The 22,605-nt window shown below is 39.7% G+C and overlaps 1 protein-coding gene across 3 annotated transcripts in view; it reads right to left on the bottom strand.

Moving 5' to 3' along the window:
* Positions 1–22,605, bottom strand: part of HIP1 (huntingtin interacting protein 1) — a 109,769-nt gene that overhangs the window by 70,055 nt on the left and 17,109 nt on the right. Inside the window, exon 1 of one of the 3 annotated variants that reach the window (XM_070735033.1) lies at positions 11,373–11,465. The exons of the other annotated variants lie outside the window; for them this stretch is intronic. Within the exon in view, the coding sequence (XP_070591134.1) occupies positions 11,373–11,390 (18 nt within the window). The 5' untranslated portion in view covers positions 11,391–11,465. Of the gene's footprint in view, positions 1–11,372; positions 11,466–22,605 lie in introns of those variants that run through there. 3 annotated transcript variants of the gene reach the window in all.

Genomic DNA, 22,605 nt, shown 5'->3' with positions numbered 1-22,605 from the left:
GCTGCTGGTATTCCCCTGCTGGTATTCCCCTGCAGCATCGCAAAAACAAAGAAGTCCAGAGGTGGGGTTTCCCACGGAGGGGAGCCTCAGGGGAATCTCAGCAGTGCAAAAACGGGCGCTTCGGCTGGCAAAAGGGGTGAATTTTGGGCTTGCACACATTAATCACTTTTCCATTGATTCCTATGGGAAACATTGTTTCGTCTTACCAACATTTCACCTTAAGAACCTCGTCCCGGAACCAATTAAGTTTGTAAGACAAGGTATCACTGTATTTTGTCTTGTTTCGTTTGTTTATTACAATCCAATGAAAATATCTACATCCTAAATCAGATTTCTATAGTGAAAATGCCCCTTTGATTCAGAAGTCAAAAAGGCAGAAAACATTAACTGTTTCCCTGTGCATAACATTGTTCTTCCCAATTTGCATTATTTTATTGCTACACTTACCTGCCTTTGAAACGTCTTTACTCATTACTTCCTGTATTATAAACTACAGTACACGGAGAATCTATTCTGAATGGCCCAAAACAAAAGACCTCAGGAAATGACAAAGATAGGGTACGAGGACTGCAATGTCCTATTCTGGTATTGGGAGATGCAATCTTTCGTTTTGAGCTACTCCAAAATGATTTTAATATGTGACTGGCAGCATAGGTAGTTATAAACGGAGAGGAAATGGAATGATTAATAACTGGTTATTTTACAAGCAAGTAAGTAGAATGGAGGGCAACTTCCCATTTTTGGCAAACTTCTAGGATGTTGACATAGGAAGAAAATAGTCATACTCAGAAATCCAAAGTGGACATTATAAAAATCTTTCTTATCTTAACATCTAACCCCAAGAAGGAAAACTGAAAAACTAAAATATTTAACAAAAGCCCTCCTAATGCCGGGCCACTGTGCTTATGCAGGGAATCTGAAATGTTCCCTTGGGCATTTGCAATGTTTGAGAACCGGATTCTGCCTCTTAGGAAGCTAAGAATGTTTTTTCTTCTGGCTCTGCCAAGGGGAGTCTAGATTTAAACTCAGACGAAATATTCTTTGGAAAGTCATCAAGTTCTCTTTTTAAAACCACAGAGATCTTGATCCTTTGCCTTGTTGTGAAGTATTTAAACCTCCCCTGACATCTTACAAAGGAACATTATCAATTGGAGGGGGAGGGAAGGAAGGAAAAAGGAAGTCGCATTGGCAAACCAAGTCAGCAGCCGATACTGTAAATGCAACTTTGAAAAAGCTTTCCTTTGGAGGAATTCTAATCACAGCTGCAGAATTGTGAATGAGATTTCTCTGACTCAACTGGGAGAGGGGCTAGGGGGGTGCAAGGCCCAATTTTGAAGCCTCATTTCCTTCCTGCTGTACCAGCTGAAGAGCCAGCCTTCTCTTTCCTAGATTTGTATACAGAACTGGACATTCTCAGGGTTGAAAGCTTCCATAACTCACAAAGGAGGGAAACGGTCAATCTTCAGCCAAAAGAACTTCATTCTTTAGCACTTCTTGTTTCAACAACTCTGTATGGAACAGGTTCCAAAAAGGCAATTATCAGCTGCAACATGCACAGTGTTGCGTGTGAGGCGACACACATGTGCCCTCCCCCTTCACCAGCTATGATAGCAATAGAAACCAAGCACTGGATATTCCTACTTCTCTTCAATGATCCCCCCCTAACAGAGTAAAGCCATATAAGATATCCTAATATAACACAAATATGGAAATATCTGCTGTTAAAATGCCAGCACATTGTTCTCTTTAGAGAAACATCTTGAAGTGTTGCTATTATTAATTATAAGATATGCAAAAACAAAAGCCTTGTTTGCTTTAAATCTTTTTTAGTTTCTAGCCATATTGTGTGTATACTGTAATTTGAATGCAACTCTAGATCCAAATACAGTGGTACCTCTACTTACGAACTTAATTTGTTCTGTGACCAGGTTCTTAAGTAGAAAAGTTTGTAAGAAGAACCAATTTTTTCCATAGCAATCATTGTAAAAGCAAATAATGCGTGCGATTGGGGAAACCACAGGGAGGATGGAGGCCCTGTTTCCTCCCAGGAGATTCCTAGAGAGGCCCCACGGAGGCTTCTCCCTGCCGTTCCCAGTTACAGTTTTGGAGGCTCGGGTTTGTAAGTGGAAAATGCTTCTTGAGAAGAAGCAAAAAAATCTTGAACACCCGGTTCTTATCTAGAAAAGTTCGTAAGTAGAGGCGTTCTTAGATAGAGGTACCACTGTATAAGATACCTCCCAAATCTTAAAGGGGAGCCAAGTATCTCTCATGGAAAGCCAACCCCCTTCTGAACTGCTCTAAACCCCCTGAAAGTTCAGTGGCAAAGCAGCAATAAACCGAGGTGTGATTTCCTACTGAATTTTAGATACAAATAGCATTGAGAAGGCTAAACCCAACCATCTGCATCACCAAGCCATTTCCTACCCATAGTAGTTTGGCTGCCAAATAAAAAAGGAATGTGTCTCAGCCACCAAAACGTTGTCCATGCCAGTCCTATTGTGTGGCTTACTTTCCAATCCATGCTCATGAACTCTAAGCTGAAAATTAGACATAGTTGGGTCAAGGAGGGATACGTTTACTACTGGCTATACACAAAGATTAAACTCATAAGTGACTGGCTTTAGAAGCAGACAATCTTGGGTCAGCTAATTACATCTTCTGAGGATGTCTGTAGACTCAGAGATAGAAAGGGGATTAAATTTAAGTTCAGGGACAATAAACAGTAAACAATAAATAAATAAATTTAATCTGCAGATTACATTTAAGTTCAGGGACAATAAACAGTGAACACTGCTTCCTTTTATAGAACATGGAATAGCTAAATTATTAAGAATAGAGAACCTCAGTTGTAGAGGACTATTGTTCAGTTCTAAGTTGGTTATACTTCCAAGTTTCATTTCAGTATAATCCAGGTCTTTTCTGCCATCTTTCCAACTGTCCAAGCAAACTGATAGAAGATACACTTAAATTATAAGGTGGCCTTAATCAAAGAACAGGTTGAAATTCCAACCCTGTAAAAGGGGAAAAAAATCTCTCCAATGCCAAATCTGAGTGGCACACAGGCTGTCAAGTAGAGAGCTTGGTTAATAACTGGGTTGTTAAGAGCAATGCAGTGGAAATGCACAATAAACTAACTGGATGCTTGTCTATTCTTCCAACTTTCTAATGTGATGCTGGAAACCTTTTGGAGGCAATATTAACATTGGGAGTACTTGAGAGCTATAATGAGAGGTAGACATTCACACACAAAAAATGAAATCAGGGTTTTCTTATCAGGGTATTTTTCCACTGGAGTTTTTGAGAGCTTTTTAAAAAACAAACCAACCAACCAACAAACCATCCTCTATTTTATCCATTTTGATGCTTTTATATGCATGGTATTTTATGTTTCCTGTCTCAAATTGATGGGAAATGACTACTGATTTTTGAGTATGGAGGAGAACTGTCCACAGGCTGAAAAATGAGAGGACATATGTACCCTTGAAGGCTTAGATTACATGTCACTGTACTCTCAAATAATAATGCTTGCCCACACAATAATTCATTTAGGGCTCAGACATTATAGACCATACAGTATTTGTCCAGGCTGAATATTTTTGGCCCAGCTTACGATGTAACCGACAAAAGAAAAAATGCCAGCATGGATCCAGATTTTATGATATTAATATCTGGAAAAGTGTTTATTATGTTCCCGATCTGATTATAAAAGACAGTAAAAGCAAATTCTTTTGCAATTATTTTTTATATAAAAATATTTCCAGAACAGGCATTCTATTTCAATGAAATAATCTAAAAGGGACATTAAAAAATAAACTAAATATAAAACCAAACGTAAAAACCCGAATATTTTATTAATACCACTTAAAATAAACTTGACTAATGGAATGAATATTCATTCATGTGCCAGATAGTAAGGTTGATAACTATGGAGCTTTCTGTGCACACAGTCCACCCTCATTTCCAGGCACCTCCAGTCTTTTGCCAAATGGAAGAGGTCCACATCCTCAGGGTCTCCTCTTTCATTCAGGCTTAGCTCACATCACATAGGGATAGTTTACCATAAACAGCCCCCGAATTTTACATTCTTATGCCCCAATGATGTTACCAAGCCTGGTAATGAAATGTCTGCAGGAAGAAAAGCAGACTTGAAGAACACAAGGAAACCAAACACAAATGGTATACATTGGTAGCATACAAGTTTTGCTTCCAAAATCATCTCAAAGATGCACCAACTCCCTAAGTATAATTTTTAGATATCCATCTTTCGCTTTCTCCCCTTTAGAAATGCTCCTGTCCTGATCCTGCTACAGCACCACAGAAAGTGAATAACACCTATTTGAAGTAGAAATGGACCATTTAATCCAATGCAATTTATCCAGACCAGAGCTGGGTTCTTCCCAGTTTGGACCAGATTGTTCAAACCATTAGTGATCCGCTAGCGATGTGACAATAGCGTCACAGATCTGATTCGGTTGATGCTGGTCCATGAGCACCGTCATCTTTTTTTTTTTTTTTGAATTTTTGGTGATTTTTTCCCCTGCCTTCAGATGGCTTTTATGATTATTATTTTATGATTATTATTTATTAGATTTGTATGCCGCCCCTCTCCGTAGACTCGGGGTGGCTTACAGCAATGAACTCGGGGAGGCTTCCTCTTCTGCTTGAAAAAAAGCCTTCCGCCTGCCCACGGGTTAATCCTGAGCTTTATTTCTTCACCCAAAGCATAGCTGACCAGCTCCTCAGCTGTGTTTTGGGCTCTGTCGGGCTAGTGAGTATGCGCGGAGGTGAAAATGCACGACGGGATGCGCGTGTTGCGAACCAGTGGTGAAGATAAGTGGAACCCACCCCTGACCCAATCATGGAAGTAGTTCTTACATGATTGATATAGGAGGCTGAAAGAACTAGAAATATTTAGCTCTGAAAAAAAGGAAGATTGAAGCCCAATTGCCCCCATTGAAAGGATGGGCCAGCAATGATCTTTGAAGACCAGAAATGGACACTGCTGTGTATTTATCGTTCCTGTTACAAACATAGTTCCCTCTAAGCTGAGCAGTGAGCAATCGCTCACTTAAAAATCATCATCAACTCAGAGTTTTCCAAACCTGCCCAGAAGCCAAGAGGGAAAGAGTGAGAGGGAAGGAGAGAGAGAGGAAGAGAGGAAGAGAGAGAAACAGATAGAAAAAAGAGAGGAAGGAAAAGAGAAAGAAAAAGAATGGGAGTAAGGAAGAGAGAAAGAAAATCAAAATCTAGTTTGAAACTAGCTCAACTATTTAAGTGGCATTTTGATATTTATTATTTGGATTTGTATGCCGCCCCTCTCCGAAAACTCGGGGCGGCATACAAATCCAAATAATAAATATCAAAATTGATAGAGTTGCCCTATTATGAGCTCACTGTTATAGACACACAGTACAGTATTCTATTTTGATATTCTCTGAGGCAAAACAGGGTGGGTTTTTTATTTGTTTGTTTGTTTATTTGTTTATTTATTTATTATTTCTGTGCCGCCCAATCCCGAAGGGACTGCCGCTCAGACACTATACTTTTCGGCCCCCCCCCAAAAAAAAATTAGAGGGAACACTGGTTACAAATGCAATCCCTGTGTTTTCCCACTGCAGTTTTAAAGTGTATCGCCCATCACCCATCACTCAAGTACTCCTGTTTTGGCCAATGCATTTTATTTCATTTTGGACTAAAGCCAACAGTTCATCGCCTATTTTATAGGAGCAGGAATGCATCCTCAACTGTGTCAGATGCATTTGTTACCATGTATCTTTCAGAGCTACTTTTATCAGGAAAGCCATAACAACACAATAGAATATTGTAAGTAGAAGGATGCTTGTTCAAAACCTAGCATTAAAGTTTTAATTACTACTATCTTTCTTTCTCTGAGTTGGTTACTTTGGGAAAATGAACTGAAGGAAATTAAGAAACTTTTGATATACTGTTATATGAAAGATATACTAGAACACTGGAAATTTTACGTTTCCTACACTAGAACTTCTTTCCTTTGTGTACATGCTATAGAATATTCACTGAATTGGAGCAAGCAAAGATATCTGGAGGAAGTGAAAAGCCCTAGTAAATTATCATCCTCCTAAGTTAAACAGCAACAAAGTAATGTCATCTCTATTATTACCAGGACTCAGAACATATTATCTAATGATACTGATCTAAAAGATTCTTTAATCGTACCTTTAACTTTATAATACTGAGTTGAAGACTACTGGAGAAATTGGGGTTGTTTTTTAAAAATAGCTGTTCAAAAGATTACACCAGTCCTGAGTAATATAAGACATAAATATTGATTTTTTTATTTTTTTATTTGCTATTATATGCTTTGGGGGTTTATCATTATGGCTTTTTGAACAAAGTCTTTTTTTCCAGCTTCTTTTAAAGAGATTTATATCATAATAAACTTTGGAGCAGAGAAAACACATTGATAAACAACAGGAACTCTTGTCTTGTTTTAATTCAAATTCAGCAATTTCATCCCATTCAGATCGCAAAAGTATTTAGATATCAAGACAAAATTTCAATTGCATCATTGCCTTGATCTTGATACAACTAGGTATCATAACCATATTGATGCTACCATATTCTGAACCAAAAAAATGATCTCCCCTAGTGACAAGGTTAAATATTAAAAATAACTCCATCATATATACAGTACACCAATTTCTCTTGCTCCATAACTATTGATTGCAATGGCCCATGGTGCATAAGTCATTGTCCCCATCCTGGTAGGCAATACTGCACCGAAGGTCACTAAAAAGTCAATACAGTCTCCATCTCATGCAAACCTAAATTCTGATTGAAAGAAATCTGGATAATTCACTTCCTCTGGCTCCTCCCCCAATTCTGTCAACAAAATTCTTCAAAAGGGTTGAAGACTAGGGTTATTTGACAAGTATGGGCAGATCTAGGAAGGATGTCAGGAAGAGGTCTCCCTATCTGATGAACAGTACCACCTTATATTTACAATGCTGGGTTGATGATATGGATTCACTTTCTATTTATAAATTGCTCCTATATTGATCAAATGGAAGGACTGATCAATATTATTCCATGTGATTAAGGTCCAATACTGTGTTTAAAACTGAGCTGTTTTTAATATACCGTGTGTATTATACTATTTTTGCTCTTTCTTTTCTATTAATGCATATTAAACAAACAAACAAACAAATATCTAGCATACCATTTTTTCCCCTAACTCCAACAGTTTATACCCTGCTTCATCCAGACTATGGTACATTTAAAAAAATGCACTTAGAGAAAGCATCTCCCATATTTATTTCAACCTTTGAAGTTCAGGGCTCCTAATGTGAAGATTTAGTATCAACGTCTGAATAATGGTACTAAATGATGCTATTGAGCATAGAATGAATGATTAAAAATATCATAGAATGAAGGGTCAAAATTGTCAACACCGGCATGTTATGCACCATTTACATCCATTCCTGGATCAATGGGACCTTCTCAGAGTCCTATAAAGCTCTTCATGGCATCGGACCAGAATATCTCTGGGACGCCTTCTGCCACATGAATCCCAGCGACCAGTTAGGTCCCACAGAGTTGGCCTTCTCCGAGTCCCGTCGACTAAACAATACCGTCTGGCAGGACCCAGGGGAAGAGCCTTCTCTGTGGCGGCCCCGACCCTCTGGAACCAACTCCCCCCAGAGATCAGAGTTGCCCCCACCCTCCTTGCCTTTCGTAAGCTCCTTAAAACCCACCTCTGTTGTCAGACATGGGGGAATTGAGATATTCCCTTCCCCCTAGGCTTATAAATTTTATGCTTGGTATATCTGTATGTATGATTGGTTTCTTAAATTAGGGTTTTTTAATTTAACTTAAACTTAAATATTAGATTTCTTTATATTGTCTTATTATTGTTGTTAGCCGCCCCGAGTCTACGGAGAGGGGCAGCATACAAATCTAATAAATAAATAAAATAAATAAATAAATAAATAGTCATTCATGCTCTGGTCATCTCCTGTTTGGACTATTGCAATGTGTTCTACCCAGGGCTGCTCTTGAAGAGCATTTCGAAGCTTTAGTGGACTCAAAAATGCAGCAAGCTGTACAATTTTTCACAAGCCTAAATGTGTTCTTTCTTGTGCTGGAGCTGCATTGATTGCCGATTTGCTTCCACATATACAGTAGTTCAAGATGCTAGTTATCACCCTTAAAGCCTGGCCTGGGGCTAGGCTATCTGAAGGATTGCCTCTTCCCAGTTACATCTACCTGGCCCACAAGAATGGGGAGATAGGGCATATTGCAAGTTCCATCTATTAAGAAAGTACATCTGGTAGGACCAAGAAAAATAGCCTTCTCAGTATTGGCTCCCTTCTTGCAGACCATCATTCCCAAGGGGATAAGATTGCTCCTCTCCCTTGCTACTTTTCTAATAAGCCTGAAAGTCATGATTCGGTCAGTCTGGGTTTGAGACCCCTGAACTGATACAAAGCAGATCAAGTTGCTTATTCCGTTTTGTCTCTCACAGCTGCAGGGAAGAGGGGGCTGAGGGTTTCTTTTTGTTTGTTTTTGTTTTATATTTTAAATTGTGGCTGGTATGCTGCCTGGAGTCATACATACTGGGTGGTCATAAATAAAATGCCTTGTCTAAATCTGATAACATTGTAGCTATGATCATTTAAGGATGATATTTCCACTCGCCCATTAAACTCTATAGGTCCCTCTGATTAAAGCTGTGATGCTCTAAGGAAATTACATTAACAAGTCAACCATCTATTTTTGTTCCTTAGATCAGTGTTTTTCAACCAGTGTGCCATGGCACACTAGTGTGCCGCGAGACATGGTCAGGTGTGCCGCGAAACTCAGAGAGAAAGAAAGCAAGAGAGAGAGAAAGAAAGAGAGAAAGAAAGAAAGCAAGAGAGAGAAAATGAGAAAGAGAGAGAAAGAAAGCAAGAGAGAGAGAGAGAAAGAGGGAGGGAAGGAGAGAGAGAGAAAGACATAGAGGGAGGGAGGGAGGGGGAGAGAAAGAGAGCAAAAAAGAGAGGGAGGAAGGAAGAGAAAGAAAGAGGGATGGAGAGAGAGAGAGAGAAAGAGGAAGGAAGGGAGAGAAAGAGGGAGGGAGAAAGAAATAGAGTGAAGGGGAGGAAGAGAGAGAGAGAGAATTTTTTGTCCAAACTTTTTTAGCCCCCCCCCCCCCCCGCTCAATGTGCCCCAGGGTTTCGTAAATGTAAAAAATGTGCCGCGGCTCAAAAAAGGTTGAAAATCACTGCCTTAGATATTAAGGCATTGGTGCTTACTGGGAAATCCTGAACAGCTAAAGGAAATATTATCTCTACTTCAAATAATATCCAGCTATTAAATCCAAAACAGACATCTTCCTCATTATGTCCATATACTTATTAAATCAAGGAACAGAAAAGTACCATCCTGGCATTCCTTCCCCAAATATTTTTCTTCGCTGCAAAAGATCTCACACACTGCAACCTCCTATTAGTCAAATGACTTTCTGTTGCTAAGGTAAGTTCCTGTCTGTGTTACACTGTGATGTCAGCTTATAGGACCAGAATTGCAAAATCCAAAAACTTGCACCTTGCACCTAGACTTTATAAATCTAAGAATTTGTACTGAATATCAGGACCAGCTGGAGTTTGTCTTTCCAATAAAGATCATTTCTTTAAGAGAATCGTGTTGATATTGCTACTATTATATAGCTAGTAAGAAGGAAGCATTACTGAACTACAGCAGAATATACAGAAAGCAACAGATATTCACTTCTATCACCTACATTTTATAAGTATTTTGCCTTTTGAACATATTAGAATGTGCAAGTAGAATATGAAGCACGATGCTTTTCCATTAGCTCCACTTCTTCTTAATGCATCAGGTTTTTTTGCCCAAGGTAATCCATTGAAGCTACATGCCAGCAACTCACTTTCATTCGGCTTTAACCAAGACACTCTCTGCCTAATCTACACCATGCTGTAGTATCCATCCATCCATAAAATATTAATTAGGCGTATAGTTTTAATAACTACAATATGATGTCACTAACCACCAATCAGTAATCTTTCCAATTCATGTATACCATGATGGACAATATGAACGGCTCCCAATCTATAAAACCTGCCTCCTTTTTGCTGTTTGAGCAGTTCTGATTCCTCCGGTTTATGTGCTATGATTGCCTAGAGATAAAATTATTCCTGTGCCCCACACCCACTCCTTTCCCCACAAACCCAAGAAGGCTCTGGGAGCCTTTGAACCAGCAGCTCCAATCCTTGCGGAAAGCTGCAGCTGGACTCTTCTCCCATTTCTCTTAGGGAGGGTAGGGAGATCTCTCAATACCTGTTATTTGCCTGCTGTATCCCAAAATCAGCTCTGGCCTGACTTCAGTTGAAGCTTGGAAAAAATAAGAGAAGAAAATACTCTCCTGGGGATTTAGAGAAGAAAACACTCCCTCTGTTTTCCACAGCAGCCTTGCGTCTCAAAAGGAAGGCATCAGACAATATTCCACCATAGAAACAAACTGCAAAGTTCTTACAAACTTCATGCCTTTATCTATCTATCTATCTATCTATCTATCTATCTATCTATCTATCTATCTATCTATCTATCTATCTATCTAGATGTGGTTGGTAAATCCACAGTAACTGAATTTAAACGTGCCTGGGATAAACATATATCCATCCTAAAATCAAATACAGGAAATAGTAGAAGAGTCAATCTTCTATGTTTCTGTGTTTCTATCTATCCTAAGATAAAAGCTCTTCCCAGTCTAGTCAAAGTCCATTGGCAAAGACAGCCAGAAAGGATGATAGTGGATGTGGCAGGAGTGATTATGGATAAGTTATTCAACCAAAAGGATCCTTCTCTTATAAAGAGAGAGAGGGAAGAAAAAAAATCCCAGAGTCTGGCGTTAAGCGAGAGAAAAACGTTACAGGGGAAAAGGAGCGGAATTAAAAACGGCGAGGGATCCCAACCTTGGCTCAGGCACCTCCCTCAAACTCTCTCCGGGAAATGGAAGGGGAGGCGGGCAACCTCGCAAGTCCTTTGCCCGGTGCCAACGAAGAGAAAGCAAGAGCGATCCGGCGGGTTTCCTGGATGTGGTCCAGGGCCCGAAGGAACCGCCGGCGGGAGGGTTGAGGAAAACCCCCGCTCAACGACCAGACCGGGCTTTCTATGGAAAGGAGGCTCAACAGCAGGGAGTCCTGTTTGTTATCCCGCTTCAAGCTGACCTGCCTCCTTTTCAGAGCTCCTGCCGATGCCCCACTGGGGAGAGCATCCCAAGATCACCCATCTGCACAGGCATGGCGAGTTCAAACGCTGTATCTCCTGAGCGCTCCACGGGCCACCGGCGGGTCCAGGATGCCCCCCTCCCGAGCCGTGCCTTTAAGCCTTACCAGCTTGCCCACCTCCATGGTGGGAGGGCTGCCGCCGCCCGGGCCCCGCCGCCCCGCGCCTCCCCGGCCGGCGGGGCGGGTCTCTCTCTCTCGCAATCTTCCTACTGCAGCGCCGAGAGAGACATGTCCGGTCCCTCCGCCGAGCGCTTCCCTCCGGACCGGGGCTTGCTAGAGAAGGCGACCAGGAGCGGCTTTGGACCCGCGACGCCTGGCCAGGCGCAGCGCCGGAGCAAGCGAGGACGCGTCTGCCTGTGTGTGCTCGGAATGACAAAAGGCGCTGGCGCTCCCGCCCAGCCCCGAGCCTCCCTCCCTCCTCCTCCCTCCTTCCTCCCTCGAAGGGCAGGGAGGGCTCCTCCGAGCAGATGCTCAGGCGGCACAAAGGCACCGTGCAGAAGCCATCGCCGGGCGAGGCCCGTCACAGACCCTGAGGGAGGGAGGGAGGTTTCTTTCTCCCTCTTTTTTTTTTTTTTTTGGCGGCGCCCGCGGGAGGAGGCAGGATTTTCCTGCCTTGGGGGCATCGCCAGAGCGGCTCCCGGTTTTAACAACAACGCCGCCACCGCCTCAGCCGCGTTCAACCACTTTGCACACAAACGGATGGCCGCTGGCTGGCGGGAAAGGAGAAGGGGCTATAGGCGGGTGGGCCTTTTGACCCGCTGACGGGCATTGGGGCGAATATCTCCTCAAAGAGACCCGCGCGCGGGACTCTGAGGGGGGTTTCCGAGCGTCCGAAGGCTGAGCCCCCTTTCTTCCCCACACCCCAGTCCCGTTCAGTGTTTTTTCACACCAAACATGTTTCTTTCACAACCGCGTTAAATTAGCCGAGCGGGTCTTGGTCGCTTGTCACGAAAGGCGCTGAAATGTTTGACTTGTCATGAAGTAATTCCCGCCTCTTTCCAACACGCCCCCATCAGGCCTTGTGAAGCTGAAGGGAGGGAGCCTCGGGCAAAGCGGCACTTCGGGCCTTGTGTCCAGATGCTCTAATGCAGTGTTTCCCAATCGTGGCAACTTGAAGATATTTGGACTTCAACTCCCAGAATTCCCCAGCCAGCGAATGCTGGCTTGGGAATTCTGGGAGTTGAAGTCCAGATATCTCCAAGTTGCCAAGGTTGGGAAACACTGCTCTAATGGTTGTTTTGGAACAGCATCCTAACTAACTCCCAATATAGAGGTGCCCTCCTCCAGCGAAAACCTTCCCTTCCATGATGAAACTAGAATCCGGATCGTGTAATCTGAATAAAACAAAACAGCTAACCCATTAAGTGCCAACTCCGATTTCATACAGGGCTGCAAATTTCAAAGAAAAAGGCTTATTGGGTTTTCCTTGTAAATCGCATTGGAAACTGAGCTTGACTTAAAAACTTCAAAGTTACTGGATGGATATTGAAGAAAAGATTTGTAGCCAGAATTTTGAAGCAGTGTAGAGCAGAATTGTGAGGGGGGGGGGAGAGAACTTGCAATTAAGAGGCAGGATTCTTGTCTTCACAATAAGAAAACTCCCAGGGGCTAATTCCTCTTATCCCACTGAATTTTACATAAGGATTTGGACCTACAGCCCAGCTAATTACTAAATGCATTTTTTCCCCACTGCAGTGACAGATTCAATGCCCTAAAGTTGTCCCTATGCTCCCATCTCTACAGATGTTCCACTTGATTGCTAAAGCACTCTTGCAAAAATTGCACATGGCTGCTTATTTCTACTTCCTCTCCATCATCAAATGCCAAGTCATCCTCCTCCCACCCACCCCAAAAAAAATCAAGAAATGATAGGAAGGATTCAGGCGCTTATTCTGGCCAAAAAGAATATGATTTTTGTATGTGTCAAGCAAATTCAATACAATTCCATGTGTTTTAATATTTTTGACTAAAAAAGTTTTGGGTGCTATTTTTAATACCTGAGCATTGCTCCTGGAAGATTTGATATTAATATTTTACCTCTAACAAAAACAAATTGGATATAGGTACTAGCTCTCTCCCTCCCCCCCCCCCCCCCCAAAAAAAATTGGGAAGCCTGCTTACTTCATTTATTTCCACAATATAGTAAATAAGACTTTGCTAGTGAGATAAATTACACAATCTATTTTTAATCTTTCTTTAAAAACGTATTTCCATTATTATCTTGCAGCAGTAAATGAAATAGAATTTCCACCTTGCAAATCAGAAATTACTTGAATTTAATGTGAATGTACAAAAGGATATTTAAATCTTGAGTGACTTGTAATATGTTAATTCATACACACATACACATAGGAATGAAAGATTTTCTGGTTTTTGGTATCTTCTACAGAGAGCACATATCGGTATTTGTTTTTACAGTACACAGTTTTACTTACTCTGACTATAAACATCTTATTTTTTAATCATTCTTTAAAGCCTAAATTAACATCTCCGGGACCGCCTTCTGCCGCACGAATCCCAACGACCGGTTAGGTCCCACAGAGTCGGACTTCTCCGGGTCCCATCGACCAAACAATGTCGTTTGGCAGGACCCAGGGGAAGACCCCTCTCTGTGGCGGCCCAGACACTCTGGAACCAGCTCCCCCCAGGGATCAAAATTGCCCCCACCCTCCTTGCCTTTTGTAAGCTCCTTAAAACCCACCTCTGTCATCAGGCATGTGGGAATTGAGATATTCCTTTCCCCCTAGGCCTATACAATTTATTCATGGTATGTTTGTGTGTATGTTTGGTTTTTAATAAGGGTTTTTAGTCATTTTAAATATTAGATTTGTTTTATGTTGTTTTATTATTGCTGTTAGCCGCCCCGAGTCTACGGAGAGAAGCGGCATACAAATCTAATAAATAAATAAATAAATAAATAAATTAACATAAATTAACATAACATAATCCACAACATCAATACCTAAAAATTATTTCAAGCAGAAACAGCAAATCACTAGAAAAAGTTAATAAAAACTAAGGGGGCGGGGGAATGCCTTACAAAAAAGAAAAGCCTTTGAAAGTTTAGACTGTTATATATGTACATTGTTCAAATCTGTAAGTCCAAATCAAATATATATATATCACAGGGAAGACAGAAGTATATATTTTTGTTCTTTGTTATTCAGAAGAGAGAGTTGAAACGCACTATGATTCCATCTTAAAACAATGAAAAAGCTTCAACAGCTTTGAAGCCAGTTAGAAAAAGAGTAATACAGAGTATATATTCATAAAAGACTGCCAACCTCAAGATGATTATTTAACTAAAGTATTAGGGTATTCAATAAGGTCCCCCACCTCAAATTTTCTTTATTGAAAAAGCATAGCTGGAAGCTACAATGTGCAGCAAACAGGAACAAATTGTCCAAATAACACTGAACAAGAGCAGAAAGCTTCCACAGTGCCCACGCCAAGCTGAGCTGAATGGGGGTTTGGGTGGATATGCAATTTCCTTCACAATTAAATCTCAACTGGCCAACAGCCAACTGCTCCAGAAATAGAAGCGAAAAATCTCATCTCAGTACAGGGTGCTCCAAAACATTATATAGGAGGCTTATGAAGAAACACCCCAATGTTTAATGAATTAATTATACATCAAATGTATATAGCCTATCTCCCTAAAAAGTTACTTTAGACAGCATACAGTAAGATTATAAAACAGATAACATAAAAAAACTACTATTAAAAACAATAAAAATCACAAAGGCTAAGATTGGACAGCAAATGTTAAAAACAATGGTGCCATTTCAGCAACACAAACAATCAAATTTTGTACAAACTAACAAAGGGCTTTATAAATAAGTAAAGCCTGGTTACCTTATACCTACAATACAAAAAAAAATCTTGAGTTACTGTATTTTCTGGTGGAACTTTGTCTTCATGTTTAAACAAATGTGTTTGAGGCATATTTTACATCTCTAGGCACCATCACATCTTGGAGCAAGACAGCATCAGAGTTTTAGGAATGAAGCTTAAGAATAGGCTGGGTAACACTGTCAAATTCTAAGCCACTGGCACAATCATTTGAATGATAATTGATTGGCAGATAAGCAGAACCGATAGTTGCCTGTAAATGATATATAAGCTGCTTCAAACTGCTAGGAAAAATAGCAAAATACAAATATTTTTTAAATAAACCCAGTTTTTAGGAACTTAAAAATTACTTCCTGTCATGAGTTCAGAAATGAAAGCAAGATGCAAGTTGTTCTGCCATAAGTAAAACACAGAGCCTTTTTCTCAATGTGATTTATGGAAGAATTGGAAAAAGAAGAACATTTTATCAAATCTATAAAAATTGTGTTTCAATTGTTCTTGAACAATGAAGAGGAGAAATCGGAAATTGATTTATCTGATAAAATAAATACTGTAACTATAAAATTTTGACTGACTCAATTCTGCTTTCCCTCTCCGTTTTTACTTTTTGCCTGCAAGGAACAACCTTCGGAAAAACTGACAACGATGAATGATTCATAAGTGCCAGGTTACCTTTGAAATTGTAAGCCATTAATGCATTGATCTCTTCTCTAAAATAGTCACTATGCCATATAGATTTAGTCTTTTGAAATTATATAAGCCATTAGTGTGTTGGTCTCTTCTCAGAAATATTCACTATATCATTTAGTCCTGTCAGCAATTTACCCAATAAGAACGTGCAAATAGTCACAAATCATTCCATTTATTTATCGCTGTAGAGTTGCTAGTGTGCAAAAATTGCAGGGAAACCTCTTCTCAAACAATACTTGTTTCTCACTATCTCTTAAGAGAAAACAAAAAAGGAACAACTTTCAAATCACTTCCAATTCCAGTATGTTATCCTTTGTCAGTTATGAGATATGGAAATAACAGTCAAGTCTTTTTCTTTACCTTGAGGAAGAGCACTAAGTAGCCAAAATTGGTTCTTTCCAATCTAAGGAATGATAAAGGTTATGGAATGGATGGAGCAAAAGAAGAAATAATTGTTGTTTCCTTGCAGTCTTTCTCTTAATGCTAAGAAAAAAAAGTTGGGCAATCTATTTCGCCCATAGTTTCACGAATCATTTTTCTCTTATTGCCTATACTTAACCTTGATGGAACGAGCTGTATAAAATTAGACAGATAACACTGGGGAACAGCAATTTCATTGACTTAAATCTATGACTTGTTTTCAACTAACTTTTGGCCTCTGGATCCAAAAATAACCACAGTTTTTGTCTATCACGTCAACTTTTTAAGCTACAGGATGCCCTCAAAAGTCTTACAAATTGTGCATGTAAAGGAAAGGAAAGTAATAATAATAATAATAATTTATTAGATTTGTATGCCTTCCCTCTCCGAGGACTCGGAGCGGCTCACAACAAGCAATACAAAGTACAAGTCCAATATTTTTTTTAAAAAAATTAAAACCCTTATTAATAACAATCATACAGCCCAAACAAATCATACAAAAATGGAACAGCCGAGGGGTATATCAATTTCCCCGTACCTGGCAACATATGTGGGTTTTCAGGAGTCTACAAAAGGCAAGGAAGGTGGGGGCAGTCCTAATCTCCGGGGGGAGTTGATTCCAGAGGGCCGGTGCCACCACAGAGAAGGCTCTTCCCTGGGTCCCGCCAGATGACATTGTTTTGTCGACGGAACCTGGAGAAGGCGAACTCTGTGGGACCTAATTGGTCGCTGGGATTTGTGCGGCAGAAGGCAGTATTATTAATTAATAATTAACAATATACAGAGAGGGGCGGCATACAAATCTAATAAATAAATAAATATTATTAATTATGATTATAATTATAAAGTAAAGTAAACTTACCAAATATACTGTTAACAAAGAATAATTTTATTCATACGAAGGCTATAATATTTACTGCAAGTTAAACTGTGTTCATACAAATAGTTGTTTTTTTATCGAATGGTAATTATACATATTAAGGTAAAAATTTTCACTTATAGCTTTTTCTGGAGTGTTTAATCTGTGGACATTCTCGCTTGATGCTCCAACAATAGTCAGCCATCATATGTACATCCCATATACCTTTATACCGTGCCTCCATGACCTTCGAATCTTGGTGGAATCGCTCACCCTGCTCATCACTGACCGCACCAAGATTTTCCAGGAAGTTACCAAGATGGCTAAGATGGACTCCGTAGTATTAACCCCTAACCCCAAACATTTTTCCCTTAGATTATCTACAATTGACCTCTCCAGGTTACTAAGATGTCAGTAAGGGGCATACGTAAGTGCACTAGTGTGCCTTCCGTCCCGTGTCCAATTGTCTCTCCTATCTCATATATTTTTCTTCCATTCATATATCTTTTCCTCTATTCTTCATTGATGTATCTTATTCTTATATCTTTTCTTCTATCCTTTCTTTGATATATACATGTTTATTCCCTTTAACCTTCATTGTGTATTGGACAAAATAAATAAAATTTTAAAAATGGCTAAGTAAAAAATGCAATTTGATGCTCATGTTGCAACCTAGCAGTTTGAAGGTCTCCAAGAGTTGGTGGACAATTTCAGGGTAATTCTGCGCTCGTGTATTTCCAAGAAAGTCTTTAACAATGTTTTTGAATGCCAAGCAAGCACTCTTTTGAATTTCTGACATTGTTCCGATGAAATGTTCACCTTTAACAAGGTGATGAATCTGTGAGCCATCAAAACCACCGGTCTTTATCTTTTCAAATGGCAGGCTGGGAAATGCCGAAATGTACTTGAAAAGGTCTCCTTCAATTGGCAAAGCTTTAACAAATTGCTTTATAAGACCCATGAAGAGGTGGAAATATAATGTCCTTTTTCAGTAGATTTGTGTCAGCCAGTAGGAGAGCAATTTCAGACCAAATGTAAGAGACATGTCCTCTACCCTTCTGCAATTTCATCCATGTCTGAATTTACTAAGAAAACCAGCAGTTGCAGATCAACTGCATTGAAAAAAGGTACCAAGTTTTCCAGTGATGGGTTGCTGCCGGTTCGGACCAGTTGTTTAGAATTGGTAGCGGAAAATTGCCGCCACCTGCCAAACCAGCAGCGATCACCATCAGTTCACACTCCCGAACTGGTCCTCTGGTTGCCACAGCTTGCAAAAAACTGCTCTGGACATGCACAAATGCTTCTGTGCATGCACAGAGAGTCATTTCCATGAAGTGACATAGGCAGGCAAAATACGCACTTCCGTCTAAGTGGAACCCACCCCTGCAGTTTTCTCTCTGCCCTCCTTGCGGTTCTAAACAACTGTTGTTAATCTGTACAGAGAAATATCTACTTGTAGCTGAACGTCTTTGCAGCATTGTTCTTAAGATATACATTTCTCAACATACCATACACCAAAAGAAACAAGTAAGATAGCACAATCTTATCAAGTTTTTACAGCAACTGATTTAGGAGACTAGGATCCCTTTGAATTAATGGAACCCTGTCTTAAGAGAAAACAGAAAAGTATTCAAACTCTAAGCAGAATATAGAGTATCAGGCACAAACTAGCTTATTGCTTATGACTTACACAAGTTATATTGGCATAAGGAATGAACCCAGCTAATGGATTTGGCTACTGGGACTTAGACACTCTGTTTATGTGGGAACAGATGGGCCATTTCAAATGAAAAGCAGACATGGGGTTTTTTTTAGCTGAGACTTTCCTGCAGTCAAAATTGAGAAGGACGAACCATCTCATATGATCAAAGAACTAAGAATATGCCAAGAAATTGGAGAGAAAGGTCTAATGAAATATACAGAACCACAATTATTATTTCTCTACAGCTAAGAAGAAATTCTTGGCACAACATCCTGCCTTGGAAGACCCAAAGACCAGTGTCTGCATCCAAAGCAAAATTAGAATTTAGAATACAAAAGCAGTATAAAATCTAGGGGGGGAAATGCTTCAAATTCACAATTCTGGCGGCTCACCTTATACAATAAAAATAGGGAAAACAATTAAACAATTCCTAAAAATGAGGTTTTTTGTTTTAAAAAAGTATTCTCCCAAGTGTTTATATTATAATTAATATCTATCGTACATGAGACAACAGAATGAAAAAGTTATTTATTTATTTATTAGATTTGTATGCCCGCCCCTCTCCGTAGACTCTATAATGTTTTCATTTTAAGTGGACAGGCTGATCCAGGAGTAGTTTTTCCTTGCAAATGCATAATGCATTTGGGTAACTCCTTAAAATCAGGTTTACAAAATAGTCCAATATACACTGCTCAAAAAAAATAAAGGGAACATTTAAACAACACAATATAACTCCAAGTAAATCAAACTTCTGTGAAATCAAACTGTTCTCTTGGGAAGCAACACTGATTGACAATCAATTTCACATGCTGTTGTGCACATTCAACTTTGTACAGAACAAAGTATTCAATGAGAATATTCATTCAGATCTAGGATGTGTTCTTTGAGTGTTCCTTTTATTTTTTTGAGCAGTATATTTCAGGAAGAACCAGTAAAGCAAATGTGAGAGATTAGAGTTAGTCCTCAACTCATTATCAATCTATGTGCATGCACACAAACACTCATAAGTAACAAAATGTAAAAGCAGACTATCCTTTTCATTAAGTATCACTTTGCATTCCTCTCAACAAAACACAAGTAGTGAGGTCGCTGATAACAGTAAGAAATGTCTTCTAATAGCCAGGAACGAAAATTTACTGAAAGCCCATTAGGTATTTGGTATTTGAGAAAGTGACATGAAGTAAAATTCATAAAGAAAACTTTGTTCTATCAGTGCCTGCTGTCCACTTGACAGCATGCAAATAGTGAATTATAATTTTACTCCCCCTTCTTTTAACCTTGGATTTAGCAATTCTTTCCCTTTCACTAAGAGTTTAGTATGGGACTTTGAAAAGCATCCCATACTTGGGATACTTTTCAAAGTCCCATACTAACTATAAAAAGTTCCTCTGAACCTAAAATGATGTCCTTCCACAAAGAAAGCTTAGTTTGTCCAAATTTGCTTCTATTACTACCTACTGAATGAATCTAAGGTTGCCTTCCTGTTTTATTTATTTCCCAACATTTATTTATGCAAAAATAATCTTCCTTCTTTGACAACAAGTTTAAACAAGAAGTGTACTGTTATGCTTACCAGCAAAGAAAGCAAGGAATGGTCCATCTTATAGGACAAATTCAGGGATGGGTTCTACTTACATTCGCTACGGGTTCGGGATCACGCCAGAAGTGTGTGTTTTTCTCATTTCCATTGCTCCCAGATTAAACTCATCTGCGCATGCACAGGAGGCTTTGCAAATGTGCAGAGGATTATATTCTTGTAAATTTGGCTCTGGTGGACAGATTCCAAGCTGAAGGACTGGTTCGGGTGTGTGTGTGTGTGTCCAAATGGCCATCGCTACCAGGGGGTAATTCTTGGTACTGTTTCTAGAGAACCAATCTGAACCGGCAGGAACTCATCTCTGGACAAATTTATACACTCTTTAGAAAATGATCCCCACGGGGACTTTCCAAGTAGTCTGCCAAATTCTAAACAAGTGACACTTAAATACATGTTTAAAAGCACTATGCATCAAGAACATATAATCACAGAATGTAGCCAAAGGCTAGAACAAGTTGTAGCAGAAGCATAGCTGAAGATTTAATTTTGTCTGCAATTGAAAATGAATCATTATTCACAACTCCAAAATTAATATTAATAGATTGGACAATAGTTTTCTGTTTGCTTTTCTGTTTTTTAAAATATTTGTGATAGTTTTTCAGCTTGCAGAACAGGACAAGAAGCAATGCATAGAAACTAATCAAGGAGAAAAACAACCTAGAACTAAGGAGAAATTTCCTGACAGTGAAAACAATAAACCAGTGGAATGACTTGCCAGAAAAGGTTGTGGGTGCTCCAACACTGAAGGTTTTTAAGAAGAGGCTGGAAAGTCACTTGTCTGAAATGATATAGGGTAGAGGTCTGCAACTCATGGCTCTGGAGCCACATGTGGCTCTTTCATTCCTCTGCTGCGGCTCCCTGTCATTCAATATATGCGCCACAACTAGTTGTGAGTTCCTCCCAGTTCAGACCAGCTTCGCCCACCCGCTTGGGATGCTTTTGTGTATGCGCAGAAGCAAGACACATGTGTGCGAACCAATAGTAAAGGGTTTTAGAACCCACTACTGGCCACAACTGCCAATGTGCGATACCCACCATCACACAATTTATTGAGGTTTTCAACCGATCTTCAAAATGTTTTTGTTGCATGCAGAAATAAACATGTTTTCTCTGTAGCAGTTCATTGATTTCATAAATGCAACACACCCAAGGTTTTTTATACATAGCATAAAGGTTAAAAAAACCCAATATATGCAGTGCTATCTTCATTTTAGATGTCAAAAGGGTTTTGTGGATCCCGTGTGAAACAGGTCCGAATGGCTCTTTGAATGTTTAAGGTTGCTGACCCCTGGTATAGGGTTTCCTGCTTGAGCAGGGATTGGAATAGAAAACCTCCAAAGTCCTTTCCAACTCTGTTATTGTTATAAGGCATAGATAGTATATAGTGTATTGATTATGTGCCATTATGTGTCATCTTAGCAACCACATATTTTCTCCAGGATGATCTATTCCCAACCTGGCCTTTCAAATCCTTGAACGGTGTATCCATCACCACTGTAATTGATTCTATCTTGCTGTTGATCATCTTCCTTTTCTCTTCCACCTTGGCAATAGCAATAGGACTTAGACTTATAAGCCACTTCATAATGCTTTACAAAGTGGTTTACGGTGTATATTGCCCCCAACAACCTAGGTCCTTATTTTATGAACCTCAGAAGGAAGGCTGAATCAACCTTGAGCCAGTGAGGATTGAACTCCAGGCAGTGAGCTAAACTAGCCTGCAATATTGCATTCTATTCACTGTGCTACCACAGCGCCTAACATTATAGACTTCCCCAGTATTAAAGACTTCTCAAGAGAACTAGGCCTAATGTGTCCAAAATATAGTCATTTAAACCTGGTCATTTATGCCTTGAGTGAGAATTCTGGATTGATTTATTCTATTTTAAAAAAAAACATTTTTATTAATTTTTAACAAGTTTAATATACACACAACATAAAACAGTGCATTGTGAAATGTGCCCACTACCCTGACACACACACACACCCCACCACCAATCGGGGGTCTTTCTTATATAATCCACTTTGTCCCAAAAGCAATATACCTATTTACATATTATAGAGTGATTCCAATTTATTTCTTATAGCTTGGTCTCGGATTCTACTCATCATATATCGTCTTACCTTGTCCCACCATCCCATCAGTTGTCTCAATTCAGTTTCATTATCCAAATTTATCCTTTTATCCATAATTTCAAATTGAATATGGTCCACCATG

This window comes from Erythrolamprus reginae, chromosome 1, assembly GCF_031021105.1.
Source record: "Erythrolamprus reginae isolate rEryReg1 chromosome 1, rEryReg1.hap1, whole genome shotgun sequence".
NCBI classification, from domain to species: domain Eukaryota; kingdom Metazoa; phylum Chordata; class Lepidosauria; order Squamata; family Dipsadidae; genus Erythrolamprus; species Erythrolamprus reginae.
This window is presented reverse-complemented; position numbering and strand designations above follow the sequence as displayed.